Source organism: Tachysurus vachellii, chromosome 1, assembly GCF_030014155.1.
Source record: "Tachysurus vachellii isolate PV-2020 chromosome 1, HZAU_Pvac_v1, whole genome shotgun sequence".
In the NCBI taxonomy this organism is placed as follows: Eukaryota; Metazoa; Chordata; class Actinopteri; order Siluriformes; family Bagridae; genus Tachysurus; species Tachysurus vachellii.
The window spans coordinates 12,666,994-12,693,644 of NC_083460.1; the positions used below are offsets into that span (position 1 = coordinate 12,666,994).

General features: G+C 40.1%; 1 protein-coding gene across 1 annotated transcript in view; it reads left to right on the plus strand.

Moving 5' to 3' along the window:
- me1 (malic enzyme 1, NADP(+)-dependent, cytosolic) overlaps window positions 1-14,060 on the plus strand; it is a 33,767-nt gene extending 19,707 nt beyond the window's left edge. The window contains exons 4-14 of the mRNA XM_060873033.1: window positions 2,689-2,764; window positions 3,499-3,660; window positions 9,160-9,263; window positions 11,031-11,140; window positions 11,222-11,319; window positions 11,511-11,624; window positions 11,719-11,824; window positions 12,417-12,559; window positions 12,721-12,894; window positions 13,015-13,113; window positions 13,379-14,060. Of these exons, the coding sequence (XP_060729016.1) occupies window positions 2,689-2,764; window positions 3,499-3,660; window positions 9,160-9,263; window positions 11,031-11,140; window positions 11,222-11,319; window positions 11,511-11,624; window positions 11,719-11,824; window positions 12,417-12,559; window positions 12,721-12,894; window positions 13,015-13,113; window positions 13,379-13,546 (1,354 nt within the window). The 3' untranslated portion in view covers window positions 13,547-14,060. The remainder of the gene's footprint in view (window positions 1-2,688; window positions 2,765-3,498; window positions 3,661-9,159; window positions 9,264-11,030; window positions 11,141-11,221; window positions 11,320-11,510; window positions 11,625-11,718; window positions 11,825-12,416; window positions 12,560-12,720; window positions 12,895-13,014; window positions 13,114-13,378) is intronic.
- The last annotated feature ends 12,591 nt before the right edge of the window (window positions 14,061-26,651 follow it).

Sequence of the window (26,651 nt, forward strand, 5' to 3'; positions counted from 1 at the left end):
GGTGTGGTCTGTGTACCTTTCAGTCTCACTGAAGGGGTGTGGTCTGTGTACCTTTCAGTCTCACTGAAGGGGTGTGGTCTGTGTACCTTTCAGTCTCACTGAAGGGGTGTGGTCTGTGTACCTTTCAATCTCACTGAAGGGGTGTGGTCTGTGTACCTTTCAGTCTCACTGAAGGGGTGTGGTCTGTGTACCTTTCAGTCTCACTGAAGGGGTGTGGTCTGTGTACCTTTCAGTCTCACTGAAGGGGTGTGGTCTGTGTACCTTTCAGTCTCACTGAAGGGGTGTGGTCTGTGTACCTTTCAGTCTCACTGAAGAGGTGTGGTCTGTGTACCTTTCAGTCTCACTGAAGGGGTGTGGTCTGTGTACCTTTCAGTCTCACTGAAGGGGTGTGGTCTGTGTACCTTTCAGTCTCACTGAAGGGGTGTGGGGGTGTGGCCTGTGAACTTGTCTACCTAGATTACCAAGATTGTGATCTTTAAACATCTCAGAATTAGAGATTATTTTCATTTCATTTTATTAAAGGAGTTTTACAAGTGTAATCATGATTTATTACTGTGTTAATATATTATCACATGATTCCACATGATATTATTGTATTTCTGTTTAACAGATGATATGATATAACCCTGAGGGTCACTGTATTATTACAGGATATTGAGTTTCTTTTCCTGTACTGAGAATGTAAAGCGTGTGTTTTATTTCCTCATTAACTCACTGATCTTCACACACTGCTGTGTTTGTGAGCCATAAAGGACATTTATTTTCAAAAACATGTCCATTAATCATCACACATGTAGTAGACATATCAGTGTCCAGTGTGTGTGAGTGTCCGTGTGTATGTGTGAGATTTCATTTCCACATCGGATTCTCAAATCAAATTTGAAGTTCTGAAGTGCAGGACAAGCGGTGTTCATTCTGATTCAGGGTTTAGTGCAGCTCTCAAACCAGCATATTATGATTCATGCTAATGGAGGAAAATTTGGCTGTAGATCCCTTTAACAGAGTTCTGTGTGTGTGTGTATGTGTGTGTGTGTGTGTGTGTGTGTGTGTGCGTGTGTCTGAGGTACTTTCCTCTGTTATGTAAGACAGTGTAATTTGAGTCTGTATGCTCCATCAGTGAGATTCTCTCTCACTTCCACTTTCTCATTATTTATTTAATTCCATCTAAGACAATCCCATCAAACACTTACAAATTATATTTGATTTAAATGGTAACAGGATGTGTTCAGTCTGTGAAGTAGAACTGTGTGTGTGTGTGTGTCAGTTTCCCCCAAAATTCCAAAAACAACAGAAATATTTTAACTAGTCTCTCACTGACAGTCCTGAAGTATCCTAGCGAGAGAGAGAGAGAGAGAGAGAGAGAGAGAGAGGGAGAGAGGGGTAGAGGGAGAGGTGGGGGGATCAACCTGGAGTGAGAAATAAAAAGGAGTGGGATACTCAAATGGATGGAATAAAAACGAGTGAATGAAATGGAAGGTGGTATGGCCATAAGCAAAAGAGCACTGGCACTACAGTCTCTATAGAGCATGCAATAGACGGCATCTCTTAAAAAGCACTAGGAATTTTGTGAAAGAAAGAAAGAAAGAAAGAAAGAAAGAAAGAAAGAAAGAAAGAAAGAAAGAAAGAAAGGAAGAGAGAAAGAAAGGGGGAGGTTGTATGGAATAATGGGAGAGAAATGGAAAAAGGAATGATGGTAAAAGGTTTAGAGAAATGGAGTCCTGAAAAAGAGTAAATAAAGGAAAAGGCAGGGAGGACATGAACTGCAAAAAGAGAGAATGGAAAGAATGAGCGTGAGAGAGAGGAATGATGAACTGAAAGGAGAGGTGTGTTTTATTTGTCCAGCTGATTCTCTGTTTCTCCATCTGTGTGTAGGAACCCCTTCCCCCATCTCTCTCTCTCTCTCTCTCTCTCTCTCTCTCTCTCTCTCTCTCTCTCTCTCTCTCTGTTCTTCATTAGAATAATGTAAATGATGAGTGTGTATAAAACAGCACTTTGTGGTTGTGGGTTGTTCTATCAGTGGATGTGATCCTTTCAGTTGAATCTCAGAACTTTATACTCACACACTGTTTGTCTGTCTCTGTCGGTCTGTCTGTCCAGCTGTCTGTCTCTGTCTGTCTGTCTGTCCATCTGTTTGTCTCGGTCGGTCTGTCTGTCTGTCTGTCTGTCTGTCTGTCTGTCTGTCTGTCTGTCTGTCCGTCTGTCCGTTTGTCCGTTTGTCCGTCCGTCTCTCTGTCTGTCTCTCTGTCTGTCTCTCTGTCTGTCTCTCTGTCTGTCTGTCTGTCTGTCTCTCTGTCTGTCTGTCTGTCTGTCTGTCCGTCTGTCTGTAATTTTTCCACTGTGTGTGGGGTTACCTGGTGTACTGAGTATAAGATGAATATTTGTTTTCAGTATTGATTTAAATGAGCAAAATGTTAAATGAATTTTGTTACATTCCTTTAGTGATGCACTCATCTCCTCACACTCATTTTATGTAATGTATCATCAGTACTACACCAGTGTGTGCTGGTGTTTACACAGGCGGTAATGTCTCCTGCCATTCTACTGACCACACGTAGGAGTGTCTGTGTTCATTATTGTATGACTGCTGCATCACCTGTCTCTCTCTGTCTTTTGCTCTGTCTGTCTCCCTCCCTCTGTCTCTGTCCCTGTCTGTCTCCCTCTCTCTCGGTCTCTCTCTGTCTCTATCAGGGGTTTGTTCATCACTATCCATGATCGCTCTCACATCGCCACTATCCTGCAGAGCTGGCCAGAAATGGATGTTCAGGTGAGTCGATTCAATTTGATTCAGTTTAGTTCCGTTCAATTAGAAATAGAACCAGACCTAAACAAGAATATCAGCTGATGATCACAGCCAAAGCTAAAGTACAGCTTAAAAGTACAGCAGTGACTATAAATGAGAAGAGATGAGTTTTACATTCGGTGCTGTTTGGAAGTTAAATCTCACTTTAATTCCAGAACCATTGATTTCTAACTGATGTGAATCTCACACAGGGGAAAGTGATCTCACTGAACTCACAGTAATTTGCTCACTAAGTGTAAGAAGGTTTTTTGGCATCATGATGTCACGTCCCAGGGGCTTGTGGGAAACACTGAGGAGAGAGTGGTGCAGAGGAACGATGCAATAAAGCCTTTAACACTATGTTGAAATGCGTCACTCCAGGAATGATAGTGATGGAAAATTGTGTGTTTTATTTTGGGATCAGTGTCCTGGGGGAGCTCTGAGCTGGTCGGTTATTTACACACACTGTGTGGATGTTTGTTACACACTGTGTGGATGTTTGTTACAGGCCGAGAATGAGTGTAATAAACTCAGAGAACAGAATGAAACAATAAATTACCAGGAAAATAAATAAATATAAATAACACCTAAAATTTTTGAATGAATAATTAAAGTTGACTTTGAGGAACATGACGGAGTAGGAGTGAGTCTGAGGAGTGAATGTTTCCTGATAAACAATGAAAATGTACAGAATGTGTGCGTGTGTGTGTCATTTCTAGGCAGTAGTAGTGACAGATGGCGAGAGGATTTTGGGGCTAGGAGATTTGGGCTGTTATGGAATGGGAATTCCGGTGGGAAAACTGGCTCTTTACACAGCGTGTGGAGGAATTTCTCCTCAGAAGTGTCTCCCCATCATGCTGGACGTGGGAACGGATAATGAGGTAAATACACACTACGTTACATATTAGTCCTTCTATTATACTATAATCCCAGTGTTCTATAATCCCAGTGTGTGTTAATCCCCGTGTTCTTTATTCCCTAAATCCTATAATCTAGTCTCAAATAATCCCAGTGTTCTATACTTCCAGTTTGCTATGATCCAAACATCCCAAAATCCTAGTTTTGTATAATCTTAATGTTAGTAAACTTAGTGTTCTACTTTTCCTGATTCAGACATTTTGTACATCAGTTTCTTGTTGTCACACAGTGATTATTTTCTGAAAACCTCTGGGTGTGTTTTGGACTCAGATGGTAAGATTTTATATTTAAAACTGGCCGTAGATCAGTGTGAGACTAATTAATGGGCAGGGTCGAGTTTGTATACAAGTGGTTTATGTGTTTGTGTGTTTGTTTTTTTATTGCACTTAACGCGTACTTGTGGAACTGAACCGTCGTCTCACCGTCTTTTCAAACCACACAAGCTTCTGTATTGGTTTCAGATCAAAACAGCCTCAGACCAGAATAACTGTGTGTGTGTGTGTGTGTGTGTGTGTGTGTGTGTGTGTGTGTGTGTGTGTGTGTGTGTGTGTGTGTGTGTGTGTGTGTGTGTGTGTGAGAGTGAGAGTGTGAGTGTGAGTGTGAGTGTGAGTGTGAGTGTGAGTGTGAGTGTGAGTGTGAGTGTGAGTGTGAGTGTGAGTCTGACTGTGAGTGAGAGTGTGAGTGAGTGAGAGTGAGAGTATGTAAAGTGTGAGAAAATGTGAGTGAGAGTGTATGTGAGTGAGAGAGTATGTGTGTTTGTGTGTGTACAGTAAGTGCGTGTGCTTGTGAGAGAGTGAGTGTGTGTGTATGTGAGTATGTCTGAGTTTGTTTGTGTGTGAGAGAAAAAGTGAGTGTGTGTGCGAGTGTGTGAGTTTGAGAGATTGAGTGTGTTTGTGTGTGTATGGGTGTGTGAGTATGTGTGAGTTCGTGTCAGTGTGTGTGAGAGACAGTGTGTGTGTTTGTGTGTGTGTGCTTGTGTGTGAGAGAGAGTGTGAGTGTGTGAGAGAGTGAGTGTATGTGCTTGTCTGTGTGCTTGTGAGTGTATGAGGTGTGAGTGTGTGTGAGAGAGCGTGTGAGAGAGCGTGTGAGAGAGCGTGTGAGAGAGCGTGTGAGAGAGCGTGTGAGAGAGCGTGTGAGAGAGCGTGTGAGAGAGCGTGTGAGAGAGCGTGTGAGAGAGCGTGTGAGAGAGAGTGTGAGAGAGAGTGTGAGAGAGAGTGAGAGAGAGTGTGTTTGTTAGTGTGTGTGACAGTGTGAAAGGACCAATTGGACAATTTTCTTTCACCCAAAACCTTTTCTACACCACACATTTATAAAGTATATATATACACTCACCGGCCACTTTATTAGGTACACCTTACTAGTACCGGTGTGGTCTTCTGCTGCTGTAGCCCATCCACCTCAAGGTTCGACGTGTTGTGCGTTCAGAGATGCTCTTCTGCATACCTCGGTTGTAACGAGTGGTTATTTGAGTTACTGTTGCCTTTCTATCAGCTCGAACCAGTCTGGCCATTCTCCTCTGACCTCTGGCATCAACAAGGCATTTGTGCCCACAGAACTGCCGCTCACTGGATATTTTCTCTTTTTTGGACCATTCTCTGTAAAGCCTAGAGATGGTTGTGCGTGAAAATCCCAGTAGATCAGCAGTTTCTGAAATACTCAGACCAGCCCGTCTGGCACCAACAACCATGCCACGTTCAAAGCCACTTAAATCACCTGTCTTCCCCATTCTGATGCTCGGTTTGAACTGCAGCAGATCGTCTTGACCTTGTCTACATGCCTAAATGCATTGAGTTGCTGCCATGTGATATATATATGTGTATGTGTGTGTGTGTGTGTGTGTGTGTGTGTGTGTGTGTGTGTTATAAACAGTGTAAATCATTTAATGACTGACACTCACTCTAACTCACTCCAAAACACAGTTGATTCTTTATCTTGTATTTTTCTGTCTCTCTGGTTGTGACCTCCTCTGTATGATGTTCAGATGCGTGGAGATAAAGGCAGCTAAAGTGTTAATGTTTAAATTATTACATTGTTAATGTACTCATTTCTGCCCCCTAGTGGGGTCCTTTCCAGCTTTAACAATAACAAACATACTGCGTATGCTATTGCTTCCATAGTAGCTTATTTGATAGTGTTTTTATGATGGTGCAAAAAACACAGGAATTGGGGGCCTGGGCAGCTGAATAGGTGTGTTATTAAAGGATTAAATCTGCTGCCGTTTCATACAAAATAATGGCTGAAGATGAAAGTGTGAATAGTAGAGAGAGAGAGAGAGAGAGAGAGAGAGAGAGAGAGAGAGAGAGAGGTTAAGAAGCTGTGCTCTACAGAGACAGTTCTTATGGCTCTACACCTAAAGTACTGTACAGCTGGGCTTCTGATCAGGACCACAATTACGAAACAAACCAATCAGGACACAGTCGGACCAGCCAATCAGAACACAGAGTGAGTTAACGAGGAGAGGAAGATGTGACCAAATAAGGAAAGTGAAGGACAGCCGTTGCTCTGGGTGACGGGACGTTACAGCCATTCTGCTCTTATTGTTGTTTGTCCTTTTAACTGTGTCACGTTTTCAAAACATACTGATGAATACAAATGTAGTCTGTGTGTGTGTGTGTGTGTGTGTGTGTGTGTGTGTGTGTGTGTGTGTGTGTGTGTAAAAATATTGTGTAAACACAATGCACTGGCTTGTCTTCTGCTGTTCTAAACAATTCTTGTCACTGTTTGTGTGAGTGTTGTGTGTTATCTAAACAGATTCTCTCTCTCTCTCTCTCTCTCTCTCTCTCTCTCTCTCTTTCTCACACACCCACACACACATACACACACACACTTTTGTTATTACTGAAATTAAACACACACTAGAGAAGTCAGAGTGAATGTATATAATAAAAAACACAAACCCGTGTCAGTGTTCAAGATTTACTTCTTCTGTTTAACCCTGAGAACCTCAGCACTCTCCAAAACTTACTCTGAAATATGAACAGGTGTATACACACACACACACACACACACACACACACTCTCACACACAGTGTTACACTTGTGCTCAGCCTTTTCAGCACAGACAGGTTTAGTCTCATTATCTCTGCTTGCTGATAGACAGTAATGATGTGACCTCACACACACATACACACACAGTCACACACAGACACACACAAAAGAAGGTGATGTCATCTCACACAATGTGGTGTCTGTGTGGTTTGTGGCTAGTCCAAATCACAAAACTCTCTCTCTCTTTCTCTCTCCACCGTGCTTTAATGCAGGAGCTGAATCTCACCTGAAGGAAAACACACACACACGCGCACAAACACGATAACCAGGCTTAATCTGTAAAAGAAAGAAAGAGATTGTATCTCGTGACTTCATTACACATTTCAGCCAGTTTATCTCTTTCTCTCTCTCTCTCTCTCTCTCTCTCTCTCTCTCTCTCTCACTCACTCTGGGGAACCAGTTGTCCTGATTCTCTTTTTTTCCTTTTATTTTCCAACAAAAGCGTCTGTAGTTTTTGCAGCTTTCTCAGGTTGGAGCTGATGTGCTGCTTTCCACCTTCTTGTTTTAGATGATCTTCTTCTTGATATTTATGATACTGGTCCGAGGAGTTAAGACAAAGAGTACTCCATTAGAGTCACAACAGCTGTCCGTCTTGGGTTTTTTTTTTGTTGGAGAAAATGAAGTGCTGTAAATGAAGCTAATTTGGTTGATTTTCTATGATTGAGTCTCGGGTGATGTTAAGAAATCTGGCAATTGATACTGCATACTGAATGTTTTCTAGTTTCTCTTCTTTCCTTCTTTCTGTTTTTCAGCCCAGGCTTGCAGTGTTTATGAGTTCACGAATTTAAAGTTCATTGACATGAATGTGGTGCAATGACCAGAAACTAGCGGGCGATCTTTTACTTCTTCACCATGAAGGAACAGTTTTTTCCCATTCAGACTTTTTTAAACATATCTATATTATTTTACCCTTTAAATCATACTTTTACATCTGGAACTTCATTTCCTTAAAATGAGACTTATCTGATTAATGTGGTGATGAAAACGAGCAGATTATATCAGATTTGGTTGGGATGGAGAACATCTGCAGCTCTGAGACTGATATGACATTATTTATGAATGAATGTGCTTTTCTAACAGATTTTCATCTCCTGGTTCTGTAACGACAGCAGACTCCAACAGAAATCACCACATTTCCAAAGAAAACCATCAGACATTAGGGTGTGCTTTTTAAAGCACTGCTTAACGTCTCCCTGGTCTGATGTTACTGGCAGAAAGAAGCTGCTTTTGATGAAAAAATAAAAATATCCAGATTCATGTAGTGCAAAAAAGTGAAAGATGGAAGAAGGACAAGACGAAGTCTAGTATAATAATAACTGTAGGTTTATTTAAAGGCATGAGGACAGCGACAGCAGGGCGGCCCCGGGGCGCGGTGTGGAGAGTTGCTGTCTCAAAGGTCTAGGGTTTGAGTCTGAGCTCAGGATACTTGCTGTGAGCTCCACATGTTCTTCCCGTGTCAGTCTGGGTTTCCTCCTGGTTCTCCAGTTTCCTCCCACTGTACAAAAACACACAGAGAGATAATAATAATAACATTCTGCACTGCAGAATCATGACAGTAGTGAGCTGAGAGTCACAGTGCTGCTATTCTGCAGCAGCACTGTGACTCTCAGCTCACTACTGTCATGATTCTGTAGTGCAGAATGTTATTATTAAACTCTATACTAATGAAATGCCACAGTAAAAGAATCCTAACAGGAACAAAATGATACTCGAGAACAAGACAAATATACAGTAAGAAGAAGTCCACATCCTCAACCCCCCTGCTCAGTAGATGTCATGTGACAGGATGGAGTTAGCACATGGGTGGGAATTAGCCAAGAACAAATTGGGAGAAAATGGAGGACAAGCCAAAAAAAGTGTTGATTGTGATCCCCACTCCGACGTTCTACCAGAAGTGCTGCTATTAATGTGTAACTCTGTGTAGAATAATTTAACCATCCTGTACATTATTAAAGAAAACTTGTGAAGCTGATGAGGAATTTAAGCTGGGTTCAGCTCTAATAGCATTAATCTTCACTCTCAAACATCTGTCTAAGATCAGAGCAGCTCTGGGCTCGATTTAGCATCATCCAACAACAATCTCAGGCCTTCTCAGATTAGATAATAGTTCTGATTCAGAGAAGATGAGTTCACTGGATCAGCAGCACTGATTCTGGTCAGAAGCTCACTCTGGACAGAACACCACTGGTGATCGAAAGGGAAACTCTAGAAGATCTATCCTGGACTAGACTTGGTCCTGGAGAGATCAGAGCTGTCCTGCTTTTAGACAGAGCTGTAGGCCACAGAAGCAGACCTCATCTATCTTGCCTGAGATCACGGCTCCGAGGTCTCAATCCTTTTACCAATAACTCATAACATTAATAGAGTGTGTCTGTTTTTGTGTGTTTGCGTGTGTGTGTGTGTGTGTTTTTCAGGACCTCCTGAAGGATCCTCTGTACATCGGACTGAGACATAAACGTGTCCGAGGCGAGGCTTATGATGAACTCCTGGATGAGTTTATGAAAGCTGTAACTGACAGGTAAAGAAAGGAAGAAAGAAAGAGTGAGAGTGAGACTTCATCAGAAGTTCTCACATTATTCTGAATCAAATCCCCAAAACATTAAACAGAATAAAGGATGATATGTGTGTGAAATAAGTGTATAATTCATCTATTGACCTATTCCATTCTGTCTATCCATCTCTCTCTCTGTCTCTTAATGACTTCACCTAATTCTCTTTGTATTGGGACATTCTGTCTGTCCCTCTCTCATTCTCTCTCTCTCTCTCTCTCTCTCTCTCTCTCTCTCTCTCTCCGTCGCTCTCTCTCTCTGTCTTTCTCTCTCCCTGTCTCTCTCTGTCTTTCTCTCTCCCTTTCTCTGTATTATTGCTGTAATGGATGTTGTATGTGCATAGTTGAGCAGCTGCGTTGCAGGAATGCGGCCTTTAGGTTTGTGTGTGTGTGTGTGTGTGTGTGTGTGTGTGTGTTAATGTCCTTCTCTGAAACCTCAGCATCTGATTACCCTCCAGTCCAGAAGCCATGACTCCATAATAACTGGGTTTGATATGAAATGATAAAGAACGGCTGCGTTTTTCCCTGGAAGAGACGAATTGGTGGAAAATAAAATGATTATGGGTTTTGGTGGATTAAGCCGATGAGTGATTACAGTGTTGTGAGTTTTAAAATAATGTCACATTTTTAAAGCATGAGATGAGAAACTACAAACTGCTAATCATCATCATACTGATGCTGTCCGGATTATTTAACGTGTTCAGGATTATTTATTAAAAACTGCACAAGAATGTGATTGTTTGAACATGTAAATAGTGCACACACACACAGGCATTCATACAAGCAGACACAAAGACACACACATGCGCACACACATACATACAAACAAACACACACTTAGACCTTTTATTTTAATAATTTGAGGTGAGATGTTTTCTCTTTGCACAGGTGTGTTATAGACTAAATAAATGTGTGTCAGTACTGTGTGTCTTCAGGAACATCTTAGTTGGTGTGTCTTAGTGGGAACAGATGGGCGTGTCTGAGTGGAGGAAATGTGGGCGTGTCTTAATGGGAACAGATGGGCGTGTCTGAGTGGAGGGAAGGCAGGCGTGGCTTAGTGGGAACAGATGGGCGTGTCTGAGTGGAGGAAATGTGGGCGTGTCTTAGTGGGAACAGATGGGCGTGTCTTAGAGAAAGTGTGGGTGTGTCTAAGTGGGAACAGATGGGCGTGTCTGAGTGGAGGAAGTGTGGGCGTGTCTGAGTGGAGGAAATATGGGTCTGTCTTAGTGGAGGAAATGTGGGCTTGTCTTAGTGGAGGAAATATGGGTGTGTCTTAGTGGAGGAAATGTGGGCTTGTCTTAGTGGAGGAAATATGGGTGTGTCTTAGTGGAGGAAATGTGGGCTTGTCTTATAATAGTCATTTGTATTCATTCCTAAGCAACTTTGGTCTTTCTAGAAGACACTTTTCTAAACTCAGACACGCCAAACTGTCTCAGACACTTCTGCTCAAGTGAATCTGTTATTCCATTCTGTGTATGTGTGTGTGGGTGTGTGTGTGTGTGCACTCTTCCTGAGACGTAAAGACATCATAGAGACCCTATTATTAAAACTCCTGCACTGTTACAGAGCCCCCTGGTGGCGCAGAGCATTCTGTATGTGTGTGTGTGTGTGTTTGTGTGTGTGTTCTCTTAAATTAAAAGTTCTGTGGTAAATCTTCTGATCTGCCAACCCTGATTATTATTCTACAGACAGGATACAGCAATGATACATCACTACTCTGTGTGTGTGTGTGTGCAGGTATGGGATGAACTGTTTGATCCAGTTTGAGGATTTCGCCAATGTCAATGCTTTCCGTCTTCTGCACAAATACCGCAACCAATATCTCACCTTTAATGATGATATACAAGGTACAGGAACACACACACAACACACACACCCTTTTACACACACTTTCATTCACACACACCCATGTGCGTGTCTTGGTGCAGGTACAGCAGCAGTTGCAGTAGCCGGCCTTCTCGCTGCACTTCGCATTACTAAGAGCAGGATGTCAGATCATACCATTGTGTTTCAGGGAGCAGGGGAGGTCAGTGTGGCTGTGTTCTTGTTGTGACTGCTGAAGTTTAGATAAACAAACCTGTAACATCTATTTTAACTCGCTGTTGGATTTTTTTTATTTACAACATCACAAGGTTGAGACTCAACTCAATTTATTTATAAAGAATGAAATATCTTTATTTCTGTTTAGAAGTGTGTGTGTTTGTGTGTGTGTTTTAGGCTGCAATGGGCATTGCTGAGCTCATCATCATGGCTATGGAGAAAGAAGGGCTTCCACATGACGACTGTGTGAGGAAGATTTGGATGGTCGACTCAAAGGGTCTCATCGTTAAGGTGAAACATGTTAATGATCTGTAATGTAACAGGAGATCATCACTAATGATGATGATCTGAGAATTTGTGTGTGTGTGTGTGTTTTGTGTATTAGGGTCGAGATAATTTGACTCCAGAGAAGCAGAGGTTTGGTCATGAACACGCTCAGATGAAAAGTTTAGAGGATGTGGTTCAGGAGCTGAAGCCCACTGCTATCATCGGTAATGACATCACACTTTAATCATATCCTTCATTCTGTTATACAGTAGAGAGAGAGATGATTATACAGCTGAGGAAAAAGTTTCAAGTCATTTAAAGCAAAAAAGATGTTCAATGGGTTTAGATTTCCTTTATTACCTCAGATGTGTTATTATTATTATTATTATTATTATTATTATTATTATTAGTAGTAGTAGTAGTAGTAGTAGTATTACTACTACTACTACTACTACTACTACTACTAATAATAATAATAATAATAATAATAATAATAATAAGGTCATCATTTGGGTTTATGGATAAAAATAACTGTTTTATTTTTTCAAAAATCAAATCCTCAAAATAAGAAAGGATAGATAGATAGATAGATAGATAGATAGATAGATAGATAGATAGATAGATAGATAGATAGATGGCAATAAAAATAAATGTATTCAAACTATTTGTTTGTCAGTGTATTGTGTATTATACAAATATTACGAGAGAATGGTCTTTTTATTACCAATAAATAAATTAATAAAGAGAAATTTAATTTGTACTGTTGCTGTAAATTGACTGTGTGAACATGACATCACTTCCTGTCCTGGTTATTAGGTGTAGCAGCTATAGCAGGAGCTTTTACAGAACGCATCATTAAAAACATGGCTGCCTTTAACCAAAGGCCGATTATCTTCGCTCTTAGTAACCCGACTAGTAAAGCGGAGTGTACAGCCGAGCAGTGCTACACACTCACACAGGTAACACTGCAGTGTGTTGTGTGTGTGTGTTTATCACAGTAGCATCCATTGTAAATGTTTCCACTATCAATTAATCATTGTTAACAATTAATTAAATCTATTACATTGTTTACTTTAGTTATGCGTATCATCGTATGTGTGTGTGACTGTTTGTTTGTTAGGGACGGGGCATATTTGCCAGTGGGAGCCCATTTGACCCCGTGACCCTTGCAGATGGACGGATATTTTTCCCTGGTCAGGGTAATAACGCCTATGTGTTCCCAGGCGTGGCTCTCGGAGCGATAGCATGCAGCATGTCTCACATCCCTGAACAGATATTTCTCATCACAGCTGAGGTGATCCACGTCTCTCTCTCTCTCTCTCTCTCTCTCTCTCTCACACTCTCTCTCTCTCTAGAATAAATAGATTATGAAAAGCCTTCCAGAAACCGAAGTGTTATGTGTTTAAATGTTCAGACGATCGCTGAGCTGGTGACAGAGAAGGACCTCGCTGAAGGGAGACTTTATCCTCCTCTTACCTGTATTCAGGATGTCTCATTTAAAATAGCAGTGCGGGTGAGTGATCGTCCTGACATTACACTAATCATCACACCTGTGTGTGTGTGTGTGTGTGTGTGTGTGTGTGTGCGTGTGTGTGTGTGTGTGTGCCCGTGTGTACTAAAGAGAACAAGAGATCAGCTTAGTGTTTGATATCAGTGACAGATCAGTGAGAATTCTGTTTTTCCTCTGTGTGTGTTTGTGTGTGTTTGTGTGTTTGTGTGTTTGTGTGTGTGTGTGTGTGTGTGTGTGTGTGTATGTATGTGTATGTGTGTGTGTGTAGACTGTAGAGTACGCCTACAGACACCAGATGGCGATGTTGCAGCCTGAACCAACTGATAAAGAGGCGTTAGTGCGCTCACATGTCTACAACACTGACTACGCCGACTTCACAGCAGACTCGTACCGCTGGCCAGAAGAGGCCATGAACATCCAGACCTGCAGACTCTGATCACTCCACACACACACACACACACACACGTTATTTATGCTCTGCAGTGTTTATACTTCTGTTCATTGTTGTTATTATTATTATTATTGTTGTTGTTGTTGTTGATTGTTGTTGTTTTTGTTAGATCAGGAGGCACTATATGAGTTTCATTTTAGAAAATAAACACACCTTTTTTTAACAGAAACACACACACACACACACACACACACACACACACACACACACACAGGGCCTCTAGGGTTCTAGGATTTCATCTTTAGGGGTTAGCCCTCAGTGAGAATTTAAAACAAGAAGAGTTTTATATTATATATTATATGACTACATAGTAAGCCAAAAGTTATGGTATTATTTAAAATGGCAAAAGTGGACACCAAAATTTTATGCATGATGCCAGTCTTGAATCAAATCAGTTCATATGTGTGCATTCTCTACAGTGTGTCCAATGAATGCAGTCATTAATAAAAAATATTCACAAGACAAAGACCAAATCAATAAATGTTATTTTTATTTAGTATTGAATGGATTGTTTGCATTAATATTTTGTTTGTGCTATCAACTCTGGTAATAAGAATAGTGAAATTTCACTGCTTTTGGTCGCCGTCTTTGCAGCTTTCAGTCGATTAACGTTATAGATAAATGCCTCCAGCTCTGACTGCGCGTGCACGCTGCGCGTACCTGTGCTTCTCCGTAGAGCGTGCGGAGCTGCTTAATGCAATCTAGAAGCAGTGATTCGCCAAACCTCCCTTATTGCAGTCACACACATTTCTTCTGATTTTATTTTGTAGTAACGAGTAACGAAGCTGCTTAGTGGAAATATATCGGAGTAAATGTATACATTTTATCTAGGAAAAGTAGTGGAGTAAAAGTGAAAGTTGACATAAATTTAAATAGGGAAGTAAAGTACAGATACGTGACATTTCTACTGAAGTACAGTAACGAAGTCTTTGTACTCCGTTACATTACAACACTGAAAATATGTTATAGAATATAGAACATAGAATATTTTATATTTAATATAGAAATGCCCCGTGACCCGAGGTAGTTCGGATAAGCGGTAGAAAATGAATGAATGAATGAATGAATATAGAAATGAGGAGTTTTTCATACAAATCCATGTAGATTTCCTCTGAATGATGATATTTGCTTATGCTCAGATATCTGCTTATACCCAGAGCTCTAAAAACCCAATTCTAATATTTTTCATCGGTTCAAATTCAGATTTGTCTGATCTACTTTTTTATGCAGGAATGAGCACAGTGCTGATGCTGGTTATCAGATCATCTAGATGATCAGATCTTTCTCTCTCTCTCTCTCTCTCTCTCTCTCTCTCTCTCTCTCTCTCTCTCTCTCTCTCTCTCTCTCTCCGAAAGACCTGCACATGTGATGAGAGACATCTGCTGCTCTCTGTGACCTTTAATGACCTTGTTTATGACTCGAACTCTGCATTAGTTCCAGATCACAGGTTTGACCACATGATGCATTTCCCAGAAGCGTCACTGACCCTGAAGTCCAGTCGAGTGTGAAAGCTCTTAGTTATTAAACTCTATACATCAAATATTACCTAATCAGTCGTACTTGCCTATGAAGTGTACACTACACCACTCTGAGCTCCAGGAAGAGAGATGTGTGTGTGTGTGTGTGTGTGTGTGTGTGTGTGTGTGTGTGTGTGTGTGTGTGTGTGTGTGTGTGTGTCCAGTAGATGGCGGTCACTGCGAGATTTCTACACAAAATTCAGCAGAATGGAAATAAATGCAGACTTTAATGGTGTTATTCGTTATATATTATGGACTGTTATATATCCTGGTCTATATTTTTAGATTTATAATTACAGAATATTATAATCACAGTTTAATGATTATAACATTATCATTTCACCATTTAATTGAATCAGACTGCACAGTTTCAGAATGTGGGCGATGAAAACTACAACTTTATTAAACATCTAACATCATGTGATTGCTGAAGGCTGGAATTTAACTGGAAGACTTTTTTTTATTGTTGTCATGCTTCTCCTTTGTGCTTTAATATCACAAAACGCACACACACGTGTCTTTTTCATTTCTTTGTGTTTACTCTGAGAGGAACAGACAGGAAATGATGGTGTGAAGGAGTGTGTGAGGAAATAAACAGGTCTGTGACTTGGGGGAAGAACCGGTACCAGAGAGAGTGAGACATAGAGAGAGTGAGACACAGAGTGTGAGACACAGAAAGAGACATATATCTGACAGCTTGGCTATTAATTAGAAAAGTCTCTCTCTGTGTCATTGCTCTGAAGTCTAAAGTACAAACATCACACCTAGAAGCTATTACATGTTCTAGATAGAGTCTAGCAGTCATTATTTTATCTGTGGAATAAAGAGATCTTAAGCTCTTTAGTGGACTTTAATGGTTCAAAGTTCCTGTTACTGTCCACTACATGATACACAGGACATACATTCATAAGCAGTTATTTGGATTCTTTGTTTTTTTTTGGACTGTGTCATGACAGTCGTGTGTGACGGTGTCTATGAAGACATTATGATGATAAGTTAACGAAGGAGATTTGTGGGTTTTTGCACTGACAAGTTCTTCACATCAACCAAATTTGATCTGTTTCAGAAATAAAACCGGTTTAGTTTTCTCTGATGTTATCTGCAGCACATTTCCCACTCCCACAAACCTTTCACATGCACTGGTAATATGTGTGTGTGTATGTGTGTGTGTGTGTGTTGAATATTCAGCTCCAGATGGATCAACACATGCTGAAAATATGAGCTGATGTATAACACGCCTTTTTACGTCTGACCCCAATCTATCACGGCGCACAAACATCGCTGTCCCTCCGTCCTGCTCATGGCTCCACACGTTACACTCACACACACACAGATCAGTCCTACAGCCACTTGCAATAAAAATAACCACAAACACACAAGTATGAGAAGGAAGCTTTCTTTAAGATATAGTTAAATATTTCAAGAAGAAATATTGGAAGAAATATTTCAAATGTGGCACATTGATTGTGTGTTTGTGTATGTGAGTGTGTGTAGACAGAGGTGTAATTGTGTAGACAGAGGTGTAATTGTGGAGGTTTAATGTTTATACACAGTGGTATTCAATATTTTGTCTTTAATTCTAAATGCACAAAACCACGGTTTCCCTGTTTCAGTTCAGATTTAGATTTAATTCTGAACACTTTGCGTCTCTTCTACAGTACGTGTCTGGCTGTTGGGGCAGAGCGAGAGACCTTCTGTCAGAAACCAGTGATGTATAATACTCTGTACAACTGAAAATAAATGTCCTTCATCTGTCTGAGGAAAATTATAAACACACAACACACTGTGTTCACACACAGGACAAGAAGAGGAGTGTACATGTTTACATGTGGTGTGTTTTAAAACATGGCTGTTAACAACAGCATATAAAGTGTATTTTAATGGTTAAAATGGGTGAAGATTACAATTCTTTTATAAAAATCTGCACTTTCCATATGTTTGATTCTAGTTGATAATAAAGGCTCAGTGTCAGTGTCAGTGTCAGGAAGATTTTTCAGCAGGTTTAGAGGACATTCTGCAGCCTCTCGTCTCGTCTCCATGAAAAGAACCGATTTAATACTGATTTAATGTCCAGTGCACATTTGCACACTTGCATGCAGAAACACAACATTAACATGCATGTGTCTGAACAATAACCTCCATCATTGTCTCTCTATTCTTCATTAATGCTGTAATTCTGCCAAGTTTGGTGAACATCAAAGCGCTGATTCATTTTCTTTTAAAATAAAATCATTCCTCTCTTTAACGCAGTGCTGATCTACACCCCCCAACACACACACACCCCCACACACACACAGTGAATATTATACACTGCTGGATGAGTCTGAAGGATGAAGAGTGTGTATCATGTGGTTCAGACAAGAGGTTTCTTTACTACCTTTACTAGGTCAGACAGGAAGTGCACACTTCTCTATGATCTGGTGACCAGAATGATAGGAGTGTGTTGTCTAATGAAATGGCCCATGACAGAAAGAAGTGTGAAATTTGGGTTTAGAATTTAAGTTGGGGATAAGAGTCAGGAATTAGGGGTTAGAAGTTAGAGGCTAGAGTTGGGGTTAGGGTTAAGTGATAGGAGGTAGGGTTAGGGTTAGGAGTTAGCATTGTTTATTTGGTCTACTCACTTCTGTCACATTAAATGTCCCATTTGAACCCTCCCGAGAACAGCTTTAAAGGAATATAAATATCCTGAGTAAAAATGAATTGGAAACAGACTGAAAAGAGAACCACATCCTCATCTGGGTGACACCAGAGAGTGGGATTATAAATCATTATAAACACTGGGAGTGGGATTACAAATTATTATTAACACTGAGAGTGGGATTATAAATCATTATAAACACTGGAGAGTGGGATTATAAATCCTTACAAACACTGTGTCAGGACTCAGCAAGGACTTTTGGCCATGTGCGTTTGTGTATGTTCCGTGTCACGTGTCTGCCCTGCCTTTTTTTACTCCTCCCCGTCTCTACACACCTGTAGAGTCTCTATTCCCTATTGTTAATTATGTCTATTTAGCCGTGTTGCAGATGTCAGTCTATTCGTCGTCAGAGTATTCGTCAGTGTATCGTTTAGTTTTCTTCTTTCTTCCTGTTTTATCTATTTGCGTTATTAATCCCTGTTCATTTGAAGCTAACTGGGTCTGTCTTCCTACTCCCAGTTGTGACACACTGGGAGTGGGGTTATATATCATTATAAACACTGACAGTGGGATTATAAATCATTTTAAACACTGAGAGTAGGATTATACATTATTACAAACAGCGGGAGTGGGATTACAATTCATTATAAATGCTGAGAGTGGGATTATAAATTATTATATACACTGAGAATGGGATTATAAATCATTATAAACACTGGGAATGGGATTATAAAGAATGTACTTTCTATATAGTGAAGTGGGGTTGTGTAAGCAGGAGCTTTTGGGCAATATATAAATATGAGCATTATCCTGATTTTTGGATTTATTAAAGATTCATTTAGAACTAATAACCCAATCACAAAACTGACCGCAACACCATTTCAAAGCTAGCACCAGGGCCTTCATGTGGTCCTGTATCATGAATCTCTGGGACAGCAGTCCCATGAATCTCAAGGTCATTCACGAGGGCCATCCTCAACAGTGAGCACCAACAAGTAATGAGACTCCAACCAGATGTAGGGCATTAGAATGGCGTGAATGTAATTGAATCACTTGATGACTCAATAACTTAATAATGGAACACAATGTAATTTCCGCAGGATCATGGAGCAGCAGAAGACACATGACTCTAAGATTCACTTGACTCTAGGTGTCATGTATGAAAATAATTTGAATCACTCAGAGGCAAACTTAAGTTTAAGAACCATTTCTAATTCTAAATGAACGTGAATTTTGGTGTTGTTTACAAATATGAACGGAGTCAATCTAGGGGTTGTTTATGAAAGTAAGTGAATCAGAGTGAAAGCTGAGCTGATTACAAATGAATCCTGATAAAGTGTCATTAATAACAATATTTGTAATACATATTGTGGTATATCACATAGCTGATAACAATCAGCACCTGCTACTGAACCCTGTCATGTAGCAGAACCTGCTGTATGTGAATTAACAGAGCGCATCAAAACCTCTCCAATACACACAACCCCTCCATACACACACACACGCACACAGAGAGGTAGAGCACATGTGATCGGCCTCTTGACCTCCAGATGAATGGCCCCCAGAACCGGTTCCTGCTCTGCATTAACATCTAAATGAGCCACAATAAAGGTTACAGCTTGTTATTTGATGTTTCAGTGCAAATACACATCAAAGTAGCGCTTCTTGCATCTTCATCTCAATCTTCATCTCCATCTTCATCTCCATCCCTTCTGTTTCTGTGTTCATGTACATGTTGGACTAAACACACAGTATTGTATGTCTCAATTCTGTGGTGTTGTCCTGTGTGTGTGTGTGTGTGTGTGTGTGTGTGTGTGTGTGTGTCTGTGTGTGTGTGTGTGTGTGTGTGTGTGTGATACAGAGAGGTTTAAACAAAAGAAGAGCACATTTCTGACTGATCTATAAATACAAAGCTCATTATCCACTGTACACACAATAAAGCTGAGTAAAGCATGCTCTCTCTCTCTTTCTCTCTCTCTCTCTCTCTCTCTCTCTCTCTTTCTCTTACACACACACACGGTTTAATGAAAAATGAAAAACATCTGAATGTCATTACAGTAACAGTGAAATAATAGAGTGGGAGAAGTAGGTTAAGAGGTAGAAGTGTGTGTGTGTGTGTGTATGTGTGTGTGTGTGTGTGTGTGACAAAGAGAGAGAGAGAGAGGGAGAGAGAAAATGGCTATGTGGAGGCTCTATGAAGGTTGTATGAAGGCTCTGTGGAGGCTCTGGCTCTATGAAGGCTCTGTGGAGGCTCTATGAAGGCTCTGTGGAGGCTCTATGAAGGCTCTGTGGAGGCTCTTTGAAGGCTTTATGGAGGCTCTACGAGTACAATTTGCAAACAAATGCTATTTGCAAATACAAAAATGATTTAAGGATTTTTAATAATTGTGTTTTAATAAATATTAACTCATTCTTTCTGCAGAGGCTTCTGTGAAGCAGACATGAAGGATGGCCCTGACATGTTCCTCATTAGAGCAGAGTCTTCTGCTAATTAATAATTATCTTTGAGATTTAATAATGCAGTGTGTCTGTTGGCCTTTTCAAAGCCGGTGTCATGTTCAATCACGTCGCTGTGACTCGTCCCCTCTAGGTCCATTTTTTAGAGATAATTGGCTCTTTATTCAAGGCAAGGTGATTAGACTTGACATTGTGGGTGGAGTTTAATGTTTTTAAATACAGAGAAAGCAGGAACATACTCAGAACCACATGAGTGAGCAGGAGGTCTGAAAATTGTAGTTAATTATCCAGAGTTTGTGAAGGTGTGAAGAAGATCACAAATCTCTCGCTTTTAAACGAGTGTAATGGTGCTTTGACCTGAATTCGCCTGAGGAAGTGTGTGTGTGTGTGTAGGCTATTAACATAGTAACAGAGCTACTCAGGATTCCCTCATTTCACTTTTACCTTTATAGCAATGTACCTCACCAGCAGAATTAATTAATGAAGTTGATTCTTTAATTCAGTTTATTTGTTATAAATAATGCTTTCATTTTAAATGATATTTAACATAGAATTCACTAAACAAAATACACTTGCTGCTTCTCTCCCATTTTGAAACACAGGTAAGACTACAAACATGGCTGACAGAACCACAGACAACACAGAGCCTACAGACATGGCCTCCATGGACTACAACATCTGAACTGACCTGAACTGACGCTTCACCATGCTGTAATTCCACACACCTGAACTGCATCACTCTCCTCTCACAGTGCCACTTTAAACAGCTTCACTTCCTCGAGCTGACACAATCGGCGTCCTGGAGGAACCAATGTTCACACTGACTGTATAGAAACACACATGATTTAGTCCACAAACTCACTAAAACATTTTTATGAAGTTAAGGTTGAATAATTTTATTGTTGCTTTGAACTAAAACAGGAAATAGATACATTTTCTGGTAAATAACTTTTTTCCAATCAAATAATTGACAAGTTTTAATGTTAATTGAGGTGTTAAATTCTGTCTTTTCACCACACAATCTCCAGGTTTTTTTTTTTTTTATCTTTTCATGGATTGTCAGCACGCACAGACTTGAGATACCTCAGATGGTCCACAGACTGCTATCTAGTGAAACTCTGGAACTCTGTTTTCATATAGAGTTAATGAAATCTCCTTAAATTTTACTGTGATGTGAATGACACATCTGATTTGAGTCATTTCACTCACAAATAAAATCTGAAATGAAAGAAAAGAAAATAGAAATGAACAGTTTGACATATATTTATTGTTTTAAAGCAAAAATATGGTTTTGAACATTTAATCTGCCTAGAATTTTATATAACAATTAAAAACAAAGTGCGAATGTAGACTGTAGAATGAAATCTCTGCTGTCCTGCTCCTACTTTTGTCCTGGTTAGTTTTATCCCCAGTGTCTCTCTCCCTCTCTCTTATAACCTCCTTCTTGTGACCCAGAAGCACAGCCTGAGTGCCCCAGGGTGCAGTTTATCAATTAAAGTGCTTGCGGTTCCCCCTCAAGGGCGTCACGACTACAGGTCTAAATATTTACATTAGGACACATCAACCTGATGGGACCCTGAGACCCAGAGGGACCCTGAGAGACCATTAGTTCATCTAAATGTCCAGAAAGAATGTGGAGCAGACAGGTACTTTTCAGGAGCAACGACCCGGAACCACTGCATTACACAAAGCACACTTCCCCTAGTGCACTACTCACACTCATAAATTACACCCTGCTCATACATGAACACTGAGTCTGAGACAACTGTTTATCTAATCCTGTGTGTGTGTGTGTGTGTGTGTGTGTGTGTGTGTGTGTGTGCGTGTGTGTGTGCATGTGTGTGTGTGTGTGTGTGTGTGTGTGTGTGTGTGTGTGTGTGTGTGTGTGTGTGTGTGTGTGTGTGTGTGTGTGAATAGTGTGTTCTTTTTGTCCGTGAGCTATATGAATGAAAAAACACACATAATGTCAGATGTTAGTTGATAAAAGTGCTGGAACAATCAAAACAATAAAACATCACAAATGAGAGAAGGAGAGAGGGACTGAGAGAGTCACCGAGAGAAGGAGAGAGGAACAGAGAGAGTCACTGAGACAAGGAAAGAGGGACGGAGAGAGTCACTGAGAGAAGGGGAGAACGTAGAGAGACACTAATAGAAAGAGAGAGGGAAGTAGAGAGATGCTAAGAGAGGGAGAGAGGGTTGGAGAGAGACACTGAGAGAGGGAGAGAGGGATGGAGAGAGACACTAAGAGAAGGAGAGAGGGATGGAGAGAGACACTAAGAGACAGAGAGAGGGATAGAGAGACACTATAAGAAAGAGAGAGAGAGACACTAAGAGGAGGAGAGAGATGGAGAGAGATGCTGAGAGAAAAGAGAGTTGGAAGGAGAGAGTCATTAAGAGAAGGAGAGAGGGATGGAGAGAGATGCTGAGAGAAGAAGAGCGGGATGGAGAGAGACTAAGAGACAGAGAGAGGGACAGAGAGACACTAAAAGAAAGATAGAGAGGGATGAAGAGAGACACTAAGAGAAGGAGAGAGGGATGGAGAAAGATGGTGAGGGAAAGAGAGAAAGAAGGAGAGAGACACTAAGAGAAGGAGAGAGGGATGGAGAGAGATGCTGAGAGAAGAAGAGAGGGAAGGAGAGAGACACTAAGAGAAGGAGAGAGGGAAGGAGAGAGACACTTGATTTTATTTTTCTTTATGTTGTTTGTATTTTTGAACCTTGTCGGATCTGACAGGAATTTATTCTGATGTTTTTCTTTGACACTTTTTGTTTTTGAATTGACTAAAGACGCAAAATAAATAAAGACAAGGTTACAAAAGTCCTTCAAGAAAAAGATAAGTAACAAACGAAAACAGAAAAATGTTAGTCTGAAGTTTCTATTCAATTCTTTAATTATGCTGAAAATCCTTATCCTCTCTCTCAATCATAGCCCCTCCCACTCAACATTAGCCATTCCCCTTTGTCCATAGCCCCTCCCACTAATTCCTAGTCCCTCCCTCTTATTTTCCTTCCCCATTTAATTTTCAACAATATTTAAAACCTCACTTTTGAATGTATTGTTTGTACAATTCAGGCAGATTTGTGTGTGTGTGTGTGTGTGTGTGTGTGTGTGTGTGTGTGTGTGTGTGTGTGTGTGTGTGTGTGTGTGTTAAATAATAGACAAACCCAGTCTTTCTCCACATGTCATTTCAGATGGTTTTCTGTCCCTGTAGTTATTTCTCCTGCTCGGTTTATAGGAGAGAAAATACAGCGGAATGTTTCTGAGAAAAACGACTGACACGACAGATTCAGAGCAAAATTCCACAGGAATTATTCCTTCACACACCTGCATGAGAAGAACTATTCCCATCTGAACAGGGCTTTATGTGCTCCTCTGAGATGCAGAAAGCATGCAGTGTGTCTCTTATAAAACATGACCCAGCCTGGAGCTGTATAACGTGAACTTGTGTTGTTATTTCCCAGAGTTGTTTATTTTCCCGTGTCTGCTCCATGTTCAGCATATTGTGAATGTTCTGCGGCTCAGGGCTGATTCGATCACGGCTTATTTCCTAAATATGTTCTGGCACCAAGCGCACTAATGTACACACTGATGTAAACAAGTGCAGCGAGACAGAGGGCCGTGAAGCCCGACTCGTGTTACCTGGAGGGACGAGCCCAATGCTTTATTATCCTGCTGCATGTTAGGACACGACTCCAGGCTCCGGCTCAAATCCCTCAACATCCTGCACTTCAGATATTTCCCAAATGAGGCAGAATTTCCTTGTTATGATAATAAAGCTTGTTTTCCCTGGAGCACTAAATCATAACCCAGAGTGAGAGCATGCACTCTATAACCAGCGCCACAACCTGCGCTTCAGCACTGTAATTGGGATTTTTATTTGATTTGAGCAAGTCATGAGGCCCTCTCTCCTTCAAGTGATGAGGCAGAGTCACAGCGATGAGGCAGAGTCACTGCGATGGGGCAGAGTCGCAACCTCAACTCCTGCATTAAAATAATTCAACATCATGAGATGTTTAATTAACACAGCGAGCTGTGACACACACTGCATTTAAAGCTGCTCATCTTCTAATGTTTTTTTTATTGATGAAGAAATTAAATAACATTCTTATACACAGCACATGAGTAGGTTGTTAGAAAATAGCAATAAACGTTTTATTATAATATTATGACACTAAAGCTATAGAATATATTACAGCATAATAGATATTAAATATTTTAGAGTTCACATAATCATGGACCATATTAATAATTTATTTAATTTAAAACAATACTCAATATGCAGATCATTTATAAAATGCAAATCACAAAAACATCAATGAAAATATGAAACTATATGAATCTGTGTGTGAATCGAGTGTAATGTAAATAATATTGGAAAATGTTGTTATGAGTCTGAAGAGATAAATGATAAAGGTTCTTGGTTGTTAGAAAAACAGGACATTAATTTGGGAAAAAAGACAATACAAAAGAATAAGAACTTTTTATAAAATAAAGCAATAAAGAAAGAACAAAATATTAGCATAGAGGAATGAACAGATGAGCAGGTAATAGGATAAATAATGCTGAATGTGTATGTGTGTATGTGGGTATGTGTGTGTTTGTGTACATATGTGTGTGTGGGTATGTGTGTGTGTATGAATGTATGTGTGTGTACGTATGTGTGTGGGTGTGTGTGTTAGTGTGTGTGTATGTGTATGTGTGTGTATATGTGTTTGTGTATACTGTATGTATTTGTGTGTGTTTGTGTGTGTGTAGGTGTGTGTATATGTGTGTGTGTGTGTGTGTTTGTGTGTGTGTTAGTGTGTGTGTGTTGTTCCTGCACATCTTCATCACTCGCCTGTGTTTCATTATTTCGTCGTTCCCTCTCTGTGCAGTAATGAGCGCTCTGAGCGACACACTCGTCCACTCGGCCGCTCTCTTGCTCTGATTTTCATAATAAACCCACAGCGAGTTTATTCTCCTGTAAAAACACGTCACAAAAGATCTGAGCAAAAAATCTCCATCTTTGCGCTCGTTAAAGTTACACATGTGAAGCCAGAGAGCTTAGCCGACTCGTTATAGAGTCATTAATCTCAAGTTTATAAACAACTCTTAGAGTGAAAAAAGATTGTATTATTATTATTATTATTATTATTATTATTATTATTATTATTATTATTATTATTATTGTTGTTGTTGTTGTTGTTGTTGTTGTTATGAGTATAATAATAACAGTGAAAGTGACAGTGACGTGACATACAGCTAAGTATGGTGACCCATACTCAGAACAACAACAACAGCAACAATAATAATAATAATAATAATAATAATAATAATAATAATAATAATAATAATAATTCTTCTTCTTCTTCTTCTTCTTCTTCTTCTTCTTCATCTTCTTCTTCTTCTTCTTCTTATTATTATTATTATTATTATTGTTGTTGTTGTTGTTAATGTTTATTATTATTAAACTCATTGTTAGTGGATCAGCTGAAACGTTTGTTTGGTGTGTGATGGTAATTAATTCAGCTAACAAATCATAAAGTTTACAGCAGCCAATTTGGCAAGCTCCGCCTTCAGACTTAAGGTCACACCCACATTACCATGTCAGAGATACTGTGTGTGTGTGTGTGTGTGTGTGTGTGTGTGTGTGTGTGTGTGTGTGTGTGTGTGTGTGTGTGTGTGTGTGTGTGTGTGTGTGTGTGTGTGTGTGTGTGTTGAGGCCCAAAAACAGGTGCAGATTTTTGCCCCAGGCTTTGATATGTGGCACGCGCACACACACACACACACACACACACACACACACACACACACACACAAACACACACACACACACACACATATTTTATTTACCACACTTCATTGTCATTAGTGTTAGTTGTCTGTCTGATAGGGTCACAGCAGAGAAACTGCTTAAGAACAAAAAGGAGTAAACAGGAAGAAAATTTCTGAAATCATTTCTTCATTCAGATGCGAGCCGAACAGAACCAAACAGAACCTAACTGTCTGCTCTGTGACATTGTGATCAGTTCCACCAGCAGTTCCATGTCGGGGACACGTCCAATCTCTGTGTGTTTAACTGCTTTGGATCACAGCGCTTTATTCTATAATGACTGTCATGTAACTTCAGTGTGCATAACAATATTGTCCTGTTTTACAGATGATCAAAACTAATTAAAGTAACACAATCTGGAATGATTTTGAAATCTGTTATTGGGCACTTTCCTCTGTTTGTATTGGATAAAAATCCATCAATAATGTAGTGATATTGTGTTTAATATCTGATTAAATCAAAACATCAGTGAGACGTTTGAATGCAGTCATACGAGTGCTTTGTTTTCTTGTTTATTATGTGTGTCTGTGTGTGAGAGAAAGACAGTAGTGTATAGAAGGTGAGCACTCTGGGTGAAAGGTGTAATATTGTGTAACGTCCTCGTCTCCATGCGTCTGATTGAGTGTAGAGTCTGATGTCATTACAGCCGGAGCTCAGCTTTATTCT